At 43.0% G+C, this 12076-nt stretch overlaps 1 protein-coding gene across 1 annotated transcript in view; it reads left to right on the top strand.

Annotated features, from left to right (window-relative positions):
• The window catches only part of LOC6610637 (eukaryotic translation initiation factor 5B), a 32289-nt gene that overhangs the window by 1737 nt on the left and 18476 nt on the right, over positions 1 to 12076 (top strand). The window contains exons 3-5 of the mRNA XM_032717933.1: positions 34 to 1456; positions 1527 to 1659; positions 11104 to 11180. Coding sequence (XP_032573824.1) covers positions 34 to 1456; positions 1527 to 1659; positions 11104 to 11180 — 1633 coding nt within the window. The remainder of the gene's footprint in view (positions 1 to 33; positions 1457 to 1526; positions 1660 to 11103; positions 11181 to 12076) is intronic.

Genomic DNA, 12076 nt, shown 5'->3' with positions numbered 1-12076 from the left:
CAACCTCCCAACTAACTGATTAATGTCTTTCAGGAACTCGCATCCGTCCGAACAAAAAGAAGGGCCCTAAGGAAGAGGCCGCCGAGGAGGAGGCCAAGGCAGCGGAAGCCCAAGCGGCCGCCGCTGCTGCCGCTGCAGCTGCTGCCGAAAAGGCCGAGGAGGAGAGGGTCAAGGAGAGTTGGGATGCCACCGATAGTGAGGCTGAGCCAGAGCCCGAGGAAGAAAAGTCGCAGGCCACTAACAATGGCAAGACCGAGGCTGCCGAGGAAGAGGACGAGGATACAGATGACAATGAAGATGACGACGATGATGAAGACGACAGTGATGACTCCGATGAGGATAGCGACGATTCCCGTGAAGTATCGGTGTTGGCCAATGATCCAGAGTCACGACGACTGCGTGCGGAAGCCAGAATCCTAAAACGGCAAGCAGAGGCGGAAAAGAAGCGCTCTACCGACGAACTCAGAGCTGGAGTTGTTTGCGTGCTAGGCCATGTAGATACAGGAAAAACCAAGATCCTGGACAAACTGCGACGCACACACGTTCAGGATTCCGAAGCGGGTGGCATCACTCAGCAGATTGGAGCCACAAACGTGCCCATCGAAGCAATTAAGGAGCAGACTAAGTACGTAAAGGCGGCCGCTGGATTTGAACATCGCTTGCCTGGTCTATTGATCATCGACACACCCGGCCACGAGTCCTTCAGCAACCTAAGGAACCGAGGATCCTCCCTCTGCGACATAGCCATCCTGGTGGTGGACATTATGCACGGCTTGGAGCCGCAAACCATCGAGTCCATTCAGCTGCTCAAGAAGAAGAAATGTCCGTTCATTGTGGCCCTGAACAAGATCGATCGTTTGTACGATTGGAAGCAGTTGGCCAGGCGGGATGTTAGGGATGTGCTGAAGGAACAGCAGAGCAACACACAGCTGGAATTCCAACAGCGCACAAAGGACGTGATCCTGCAGTTTGCCGAGCAGGGCTTGAATGCTGCTCTGTTCTACGAAAACACCGATCCGAAGACATACATTTCCCTGGTGCCCACCAGTGCCATTTCGGGCGAGGGCATGGGCAACCTGCTCTTTATGATCGCCGACTTCTGTCAGAATATGCTGGCCAAGCGCCTGATGTACTCCGAGGAACTGCAGGCCACCGTGTTGGAGGTGAAGGCGCTGCCAGGTCTTGGAACCACCATCGATGCCATTCTGATCAATGGAAAGCTCCGCGAGGGTCAGACCATGGTTGTGGCCGGCACTGATGGACCCATAGTCACCCAGATCCGCTCCCTGCTGATGCCGCAGCCCATGAAGGAGCTGCGTGTGAAGAACGCCTATGTGGAGTACAAGGAGGTTAAGGCAGCGCAGGGCGTTAAAATCGCCGCCAAGGATCTGGAGAAGGCTATTGCGGGCATCAATCTGCTGATTGCCCACAAGCCCGATGAAGTCGAGATTTGCACGTAAGTTTTAAGTTTCTATTATAATCGATGAGATATTTGTGTTTTAAGCTTTGCATTCTCATTATTTTAGAGAGGAAGTTGCCAGGGAGCTGAAGAGTGCCCTTAGTCATATTAAACTGGCTCAGACAGGCGTTCATGTCCAGGCCTCCACGCTGGGTTCGTTGGAGGCTCTTCTGGAGTTCTTGCGCACATCTAAGATTCCTGTAAGTAATGTAAATAGGTTCTTAAATGTATTCTGTAGTTTTAGCTAAACCATTTTCAAAAGATAGCGCCATTCATACTAGCACCATTTCTTTGTCTATTGGGATTCATAGCATACTTTCCGGCGACAGAATGCCAAATGCTAACGAAGAATCTCATTTACATTTAAATGTGTTAAGTAATGGGTTTGATAAATGAAATGATATTAGCAGATGCAATCGAAGATTTCCCATAGTTTCTGCACACTTTATTTGCAGTTAGAAAAACAAGCGTTGGATGCAAACCAGGTTGACTCACATTTTCTGCTCAATTGATTAACACCCTTTCAAATCAGTGGTATTCCTAACCCCCCTGACTAATAATGAAGTATACGTGCGAAATGAATAACAAGCGAATCAGAGGGATAGAAAATCCCCCAGGGGAAATGGAACTCAGACGATGCGCTAACATAATTTCGCACCGTTTGTTTAGACAATTAGCCAAGAGAATATTTTCGAGCCAACCACATAGTTCCCAAAAACGGAGGGAGGGATAACCTTTTAATAGGTGGGCTCTGCAATTTATGTACACATTATTTATTTCTGCCCATGGCGGGTTATTTCTAACAGCTCGTATAGTCCGACGAGATAAACAAAATCTCTTTTGGGCCGCCCCAAAAAGAAAAGCAAAATAAGAAAACGCATAGTACGCAGTTTGGAAAATTTGCCTTATTCCTGGCTACTTTTCGATATCGCTGGCAAATTGAATTCGGTGCGGCGACAAAGTTGTAAATTTGCGCTGGCCAAAAAACTATTTCGGATTCGGGAATTATGAGTGCGTGAGGAGGCGGGGGCCCACGAGATTCTCTCCTCCTGTCTGCCAGACTACGCCGTAAACATAAAAATGCGTATTTTTGTAAACTGCAAACCCGGCCGTTCTAGCCACCAAAACGACGATGATGATGATGATGATGATGATGATGATGATGATCATGGCTATGGCGATGTTGAGGATGATTCATGCCGAAAGAAGGCGAATGGCGGGCGCCCAGCCAAGTGAACACGCACTATAACCATTTCATTTCGCTGTCTGCCCCCCAGTCTCGAGAAGATTGAACACCCAACTAAAAATACTGGCCGCTCTATATACCATATAGATAGATAGATAGATAGGCAGGCAAACGCATGTATATCTGGTATCTGGTCTGGTGTACATATGTATGTGCATATATACTCGTATGGCCGCAGCGGATATGACAACTCAAATTCCAATTTAGCAAATATTTATTATTCCCTAGCAAAGGCGGCCCAGTCAATTTCACACGCCGTAAATGAATGAATCGATCGAGATTGCCTCGTTTTTTAATGGAAATTAGATAGTCAGAATTACTTGCCTTATGCGATTGACCATTTTTTTTTTCGCTTGCCTCAGCTGCGGAAATGTTGCAGCGGAAGCGCGGATAAAGTGAACAAAACAGTAAACAGGCATATGGGCCATTTGATCCAAGACCCCGATACTCGAGCGTTCTGTTGTTTCAGCAATTTTCTATTTTTCGCCCGCCCCGCCACACACACACTATTTTCTTTTTGTTTTATACTCTTCCGTTTCTGCTGACACTACAAGCTCATTAGCGACAGCAGCCCACATTTGCTAAGGTTTCCCACAGTCTCATCATCATCTCGATGCGGCCATGTGGCCATGCAGCCATCATTATCATAATTATTATCATCGGCAGGCCACAACACTTTCCCAGGCCTTAAGGTTCCTACCAAACGCACACACATACAGTCGAGCGATCCAATGCGATCCGGGCCGAAACGCCAACGCAATCTAAAGCACAGCGAGCTGAAAAACTATGCAAATTAGCCACCAAATGCAGCCACAGGGCGCGTGGTTGTGAACTGCTGAACTGAATGAATGAGCCACTGACTGGCTGACTGACTGAATGAATGATGATACCAGGCCAGGGACGTTTCAGGCCGCAAAGGGGTCATCGATAAGTCTGACTATTTGATTTAAGGTGACTTTTAGAGCTCGAGAGCTCTTAAGTTGGTAATTTCGAGTTTTACTTAGCCTCCCACGCATGTTTACTAAAGTGGTCTTAAATATTTGTTAGAATTATTAGATGCAGCTTAGCTAAGCATACTTGCTAAGCATGCTTGCTTAGCGTGCTCTCCAATGAATCTCCTTTCACAGAGTTACTAGCCAATTAGATGCTTAACCCTTTTTCGAGAGAACTCCGCTCCACTTCAACCTCAACCATCTGAGTTTCCTTTTGTCTTGCGGCCCACTGAAATGATTTCCAAGTAGTTTTTCTGAGTCGCGCCCATTGGATTTGATTTCTTTGGCTTTTCGGCCGGTCACTTCGGCTCTTAATGAATGAATTAACAATTTCTGCAGTCGCATGCACATGCTGTCCATATGGCCACGGCTTTTTCGATATGGCATGGTGTCGTCGGTTTTTGCTCTTTATTTTTTTTTTTGTTCGGTTTTTGGTTTTCCGATTTTGTCACATTTTAGACGAAAAATTTGTCGCCGTCATGTTTACTGCGCTCGTTTCGAAAATCAATTATGGCCAGCCGACTGACTGACTGACTGAGTGAATGAGTGACGAACTGACAGAGTGACAGACTTCTGCTGAAGGCTGTAGATTCATTCATGATTTGAGCCAGAGATGCTGACCATGTGGGCCGACCACCGGCCGGCTACGTAACAAGTTTCGCCTTCATTTAAGCCAAATTTAGTAACTGGCTAACTGGCTAACAACATTCACAGACACTCTCGCGGGCTCTACCTTTTTTTGGACCGACTAATGCTATGTAAAATGCCATAAAACTTTATGGTTATCGCCGCCAGAGTCATTTTTCAAGGCACCCACATATGATGTCGGCCTCTTCGAATCGAAATCGGTATTCGCTATTTGGTGCTTTTGCTTTTTTCCTGCGTGGCCGTTGAAATACGAGCAGGGTTGCCAATTTATTGGCACTGCCAAACTGACGGCCGGAAATTGTCATTTGAGTGCTGGCCGCTGCCGTTCGATAAAAACGAAAAATAATAAAGAAAACCCGCTTAAAAGTTTTGTTTCGCTTAGCCCATTAATTTCTGACACGTCGCAGGTTGCGTTGATTGACGATTGCCAATCAATCTTGCGCCTGCACTGGTCTACTAATTGGTATTCATGCGATCCAAATTGCACGGTTTCGGACCTCTTCCGTCACCTGAAAGACGTTGAATAAATTCACTCGCTGGATGAGAACAGAACAATGAATTATAGGATTATTTAGAGAATAGAATAGAATAGAAGTTTGCACTGCTATTCAACATATTAATTGAGAATTAATAGAGAGTAGCAAAAGTAAAAGCAAAAAGAAAACAATCAATTGTATGGCAAACAAATCAATTACAAATGCTTTTATTTAACTTTTGTTTTTTAATTGCGTCCCACATATCGAGCGGCATTTATGAAATAGTTGTTTTTATTGTGTTGTTTCATTCACTTAGCAGATACATCTGCTTGTTTGCACAGAGATACAAATGTATATGTGTGCGGGCACCCAGATGCTCGTGTACAATAACTCATTTCATTGATCAAATAAACATTTGCTACACATTTCGATAAATTAAACACGCGGCCCCGCCCCCTTTTTGCCCCTCTGCGCGACAGGGCAATAACAACAAATGACTGCTACCAAGAGCAACTGATCAATGTCGAGTATTCGATTCATTCATGAAAATTTACTGCACTTGTTGCCCAGCTCGATGGCCATGTGGTTTGCAGCCGAGTGTGCGTCACCATCGCGATTAAGAATTTATTTTATTCCCCTTTTGAAAATGAATAATTACATTTAATTACTTAGTACAAACTATAAATTGTCAGCCATTTAACTCGGAGGGTACTAAAAACCAATATGTGTTGGCGGCTTCTAAGCCTGGCCGCTAAAATCGTATCTATTCTGTGGGCCAAATAACAGAACCGATAAAAATGCATGTTAAAATGCGCTTTTCCGCCTCCAGACAACAGTCGACATTCCTCGGTTACGTCATGGAAAATGTTTTCGCCAGATTTATGGTCCGTTGGCTGCACATTTTTATGATCGCCTGCCGGAAAATCCAAGCCAAAGACAGCATGAATGAGCGGCTGCTACCACTCACCATCTTTCTCTCCCGCTCTCTTTGGGCCATTGCAAACACCGTTATGCATTTGGCCTGCAATTTCTTTTGACGTTTGCAGTGGTGATGGTACCTGGGTGCGGTACAAGACTCAAGCCGAAAGGTACCTAGCCAATCAAAGGTACACTGCAATGCCTTTATTCAAACCTTTATAATGGTATTGAAATCCTGCACCTCCACCTCCGAATTCTTAAGCACTTTCTCAAGCTTGTGTAGATTTTAAATTCGCTTAAAATGTACCCATCTTTCTGGTAGGGTACACCTTCCATTTGGTACCCATCACTGTGAGTTTGCTGTTGATGTTGCAGCGTTGGCTTCATTAACATTTGCACCTCGTCGCCGTCAACGGCCAAATATAGCGGTGCTGCCGGCTGCCATTCATAAAAAGCTGTGTGCACCTCGGTGTGCAGCTGGTTAGTTGGCTTGCCTTGGTTAGCTTGGCTTATACAACTCTTGTACACCCGCAACGTGGCTGGGTTCATGTTCATTCATTCATTCAGTTTGGCAATCCACACACTCACACTCGCTCACACTTACCTGTCTTTTATTTGCACAACAATGTTTCCCGCAACTGTTTTTGGCTTTTGTCTTGTTGTCTTTTTCATGAATGAAAAATATTGCGCACTCGAGAAATTGCTAGACGCTGGCTGCCTTCTTTTTTTATTGCTGAACAGCTAGCTACTGGTGTTGCCAAATAAGCTTAAGCTGATGTGCATATCTTTCTGAGGAAACGCGGATTTTTAAGGATCGAACATTTGGAGCTTATGCGTGTCCCCTCGCTGTATATCTATATCTATCTATTTATCTATCTATCTATCTGTATCTATTTATGTAACTCGAATTCTTGAGCATCATATATTTCTTCAACCTGTCGACCTACCCCAATCCCTTTCACTCCATATATATATGTGGGTATGGGTATCCAGTGGGATCCAAAAACCACGCCAGATGCTGTTGCTGCATTTGGGCAAAAATGTAATTATGTAGCCATCAACTATTCGTATGCATTCATTGTGCTGCGGTCGCCTTTGCCATAATTGTGTGTGCACGTTGTTGTTGCTGGCTGTGGATTTGGTTTTGGATACGGATTCGGATTTGGTAGGTGGGCCAGGTGGGCACATATGCCGCGCAGTCGGCCGCAAATGTGTATGACCGACGTAATTTGATTCCCACATGCATTTTAATTAAAAGTAAACAACAGAAAGTTTCGCAAATACAAGCTCGTCATGCTCGGCGACTTGTCGTCCGTTTGGGGCCGCCATTTGGCAGCGCATTTGCACGTTTGCATGCGAAATGCTAAATGCCAAATGCAAAACTATTCCAAAATCCACATCCACTGCCAATGATTGCGGTTTCGCCCACTCGCGGCAGAAGCTGCAGTAGCGGCAGTTAAGATAATTAGCCACTTTGGCCAGCATACTCATTCATACTCGTCTGGGTGGACAGCCAAGTTGCATGTGGCAGGAGGTGTGGAAATAATTAGCCATATTCACCGGTTTTTCTTTTTATCGAAAGATCAACATATGATTATGTATCTCCTCTATAAGGCATGGTTTCAAATATCGTTAAGGTATCAGTTAGTATACTTTCTTTTAATTGTTATTTAATCTCATAAATTCTTAATACTTTCTATCATAATCGTGTAATTTTCAAGGGATCAGCATACTCAACTAAAGTTCCATTGAAATAGTTCAACTAATACTTTTTTTTTGTAAGTTAATTATTTGATAAAAACTACTTTTCTGTGTTGCCAATTAGTTTGCACTTCAGAACGGCGGAAAAACGACGCAATTAATGAGGGAAAAACAGAAATACCACGCAAATATCTTTGGAAATATTGACGGCACAGAAACTGGCTAGATCGGGTGGCGTGACGTCTTCTCGGGGGTCCATTCATGAATGGTTCGATGGAGGAGGATGAGGAGGAGTAGGGTTGGAAGGGGTTGTTTGAATGCGACCCCAAAGAAAAGACCGGACCCAGAAAAGTCCATTGTTGGGTGCTTAACCCTCTGTTCCGCCCCTGTATTCTCGTGTTTTTTTGACGCTCTTCGCTGAATTTCATGAATGAATTTGATTTCGCTGCGGTCGTGGTTCTCTTTCCCATGCTTAGCGTGTTTCGTAGTACTAGCTTGGGCATTACGCCTCTTGGCAGGAAGGAAGTGAGGTAAGAAGCAGACAATGCCAATGTTTTCATTAATGCGACGCAGTTGCCAAAAACAACAAAAGCCATGTGCCCCATCAAGAAAACAACGAGAGCTAAAACGCGAGAAGATAGTCGAAGTTTTCATACCCTTGGTGTTGAAACTAGAGGGAAGAAGAATTTACTTCTAATTTTGATTAAACTGCTACATTCATTTAGTTATAAAAGTATGTGGTCTTAGTAAGAAATATGAGTTTGGGATATAAATTTAGAATAATAGAACATTGCTAAGATTGTAGAATTCTTCAGACTTATGTGCTAAAACCCTCAGCAAGGGTATCAAAAAGAAGGAAGGAAGAAGCGAATAAAAAAAAAACAATGAATGAGTGAACCCAAGTGAATGAGTAAATGAATGAATGTATAAATGAAAAGACGAAAACAGAAACAACAACGGAAGCAATTCTTCCTGCCCCACACACACACAGATACACTATCACTCGCCCACAGTTACACCGAATATCTCACAGATACTTTCCAGAGCTTATTGCTTAATTTTCATTCATAAACACGTAGCAGCCGTATTTTTGGACGGAAAAGAAGTTGAAAATAATATATATGTGTTTGCACTGAAGAGCCCCAAAGCAAAACGGAAGTTCTCGAGCAACGTGCGGCATTTTCTTGAATTCGACGTAATTTTCCAATTCCCTAACGAAGGTTTCCCTCGACATTAATCAGCTGTTTAGGCTGTCCGTCAGTCAGTTTAGCCGATTAGCCGATGCTATTAATTTAGTTGTTTTTTCATCAAAATTGGCATTATTGGCAGCGTTTAAAAAAGGCACTGAACAATCGATTTATGCACTGTCCAAAAAAAAGGTGCACTTATCCATCAAGTACTGTGATATGAGGTCTTAATATGCCACTAATTTGGGTCATGCCTTCTAAGAATCTGAAAATATATTACTAATCACTTTTATAAAGGCTTTTCTTCTTTAAATTTTCGATGCTGGTACTTTTCGCTCAGTGTGCTCACCTGCCTTGGCTTCCCGCCCGTGTCATCGATAACATTGAGTGGCGTTGCCACTTGACGTCAGCAGTCAAGGGGGCGGTGGGCGTGGGCGTGGCGTTCTACCTTTGGCTTCCACGTTAGCCGGGCTCCCCTGCTAATTAGCAGGCAGTCGGTGTGCGTTTTCATTCGCCACTTACGCACTTCCCGCCCACAAATTCCGAGCAAGAGCACTGGCAAACGACTTTTCTCGTCTCCGATTTCTGGCTCTGCTGGCTCTTTTGGCCTTTTTGCCGATGCCAATTGTGGAAATGGGATTGGGAAATTGTGGATTTGGCTGCGTCAGTCAGTCGCACGTTCTGATTGTTTGTGCGAAATGATATTCAGCTGGAAGTCGACTGCCGGCTGCCACGTGGTAGAAACCCTTAGCCAACACACCCATGCCATAGTAACGCACTGAAAAGTGAACTGCAACTAAATTTACACTTGTTATATTCTGTTAAATATCATATCATGGTTACATTGATACGTGTATCTTATCAAAACATATTTAACTGAATTTTAATCTATTGCTTCAGTATTTTTTTATACACTCAGTATAAGTTCCTTTGGTTTCTAAGATTTAGAAAACGGTTTTTTGAGTGCACAAATGGGGGCATTCGGCTATCACTTCCGTTTGCACCCGTTTTCCGCTTTACATGCAATCGAATCGACGACTGCTCTCTTTTCTCGCCAGGTCAATTACAATGAGTTTTCTCGGTCGCTTTTGCTGCCACTGTACCACAATTGCATACAACAATAAACTTCCGATTTCATTCATTGTTTTGCTGATTGCAAAACTCTTTTGCTCTCTCGCTTTTCCTCACTTTTTTCCGCATTTTCCCCATTTGCTTTCCGTTAGTTACACACAATTTCTTTTATAACAGCGTCAGCAGCTGAGGCGTTTCGCAGTAATGAATGAAGTGCTCGTGAATGGGTTAAGCTGTAATTGAATTCAATTTACAATCGAAACACTCGAGCAGAAAGCGAGCACTGCTACATGACGTCAGTGGATCGAGTTTATATACCTTAAATACGTTGGCAGTTTTGAAAATTATCAAAATAAGTCAAAATATTTCTTCAACTGAATTACTTTTTATTTGCGATAAATGTGTACTGACCATACCTAGCAAACAGTCTCACATTATCAGAAAGCTTTTTAGGACTTTTAGTTTAAGTCATGTATTAACGCCTAATTTATGCCTGCGATAAGCTGGCATTTAAATTAATCCGATTAATCTGGCCGATAAGCCGACATTTCAATTTATCAGACAGCTGTAAAAGAGAGAGTAAAACGGGTTGTACTGCCAGTTGTTAATGGGTTCAATCGCGAGCCTCTCATTATTTCGGTCTTATCATATATCGTGCATATCCGGTGGAGCAATTAAGGCGCTATCGACAGCAAATTCCATTGCCCCACTCACTTGCAGAGCAACCCACCCATTTCACTCATTCCACTCACTCCACCCAGGCCATTCAAACCATTCAAACCAGCTAACCAACCAGCCATCCATTCATTCATGTCAGACGCTCGCGCCGCTGCTGCTGTTATTTTTATCAATGATCATTTGTAATCATCTGCTGGCGACGAACAAAAAAAATAAATAAAGTAAAAATTGAACATCTTCGATGTGAATGAACCCATCGCCAGAGTTTTCCCCATCTCTTGCCAATGTCTCCTGGCCACTTGGACTTCTGAGAAATGTTTCACTTTGGCGGATGGACCGACGGGTGGACTGCTTGTTTAGTTTAGATTTTGTGCCTCTTTTCGATTTTTCTATTTCGTTTATTTTTCCTATGTCAATGCGACTAAAAATAGTCAAAGTTTTCTTTGGGTCAAATGCTTTTGGGCATTTTGGGGGGAGCACATAAAAATTGAACTTTTTCGACACACATGGTGGGCAAACTATCATGATAAATAATGCTCTTTAATAGAACAATTTAAAATAAATGTATTTTTATATTTATATTATATTCGTATTAATGTTTTACTTTGAAAAAAAGTAATATCACAACAACGAATAAACATTTCCTTATATTCGTAAGCTTTATCATAAAAGTTTCTGTATTTACCCCATTTATGGCAATTTGCAACCCTTTTATTTATTTTTCTAGTACTCTGCTATCCGAATTGGACCCGTGGTGAAACGCGATGTGATGAAGGCCTCCACAATGTTGGAACACGAGGCGCAGTAAGTAAACCCAAAGTTATCGTTACTATGTTCACTTTCCCCGCGTTTTGTTTGCTGCCCATGGATGTTTCATACGAAATTGCACAATATCAGAGTTCTTAAGAATTTGCTGAATGCGACATTTTCCACTATCAAATTCACTTTCGCGGGGGTTTATTGAACTCCCCCATTGAGGATTTCGCAAACAGAAATAACGTCGTCAGTTGGGTAATTGATCCAGTCAAAGTTCTCTATGAATGAGTATAATTCCCTGAAACAATGGCAATGACTTGGGTAGTTTTATGAACATTATACGGCAGTATCTTATTTCTATGAAATACACTTCCTGTTTTAGCGAATTCGCAGAATAGAACAATCATAGTTGGGAATTTTTTTTAGATATGTGATATAAAATATATATTTTAAACATTTTTCCTTAATTTATATGCTTTTGAACTTGTTTTTGCTTTAACCACCATCTTTTCGGTTCCTAGCTCAAGTACTTCCTCTCGAGAACGTGTCCAACTTACGTATAACACCTTCCACTGACCATTTCATTTCATTATATGTGGTATCTGACCACTTTTCGACTACATTGTAGGCCATTGCCGGTTTATATCCGAACACTTAAGACAGCACGAGGTCCGCGAGACAGCGAGAATAAACGACTTTTTGATATATGACAACGAACAATGCAATTTTATTGCCGCTTAACTTCATTAACACAATTCTCCGCACCGCCTCGCCCCGCCCCTTCCACTTCCACCCGCCACTTGATAAACAACAACGCAATATGGTCGGATCTTTGAAGATTGTGTCTGATATTAGCCGACGAAGGAGCCGATGGTCGGGTTAAGTGATTCATTTAGCGGCAATCACAAAATGCACTTTACCGGGGGGATAAAGCTAAGCGGGAT

Source organism: Drosophila sechellia, chromosome 3L (genome assembly GCF_004382195.2).
Source record: "Drosophila sechellia strain sech25 chromosome 3L, ASM438219v1, whole genome shotgun sequence".
Taxonomy (NCBI): Eukaryota; Metazoa; Arthropoda; class Insecta; order Diptera; family Drosophilidae; genus Drosophila; species Drosophila sechellia.
This window is presented reverse-complemented; position numbering and strand designations above follow the sequence as displayed.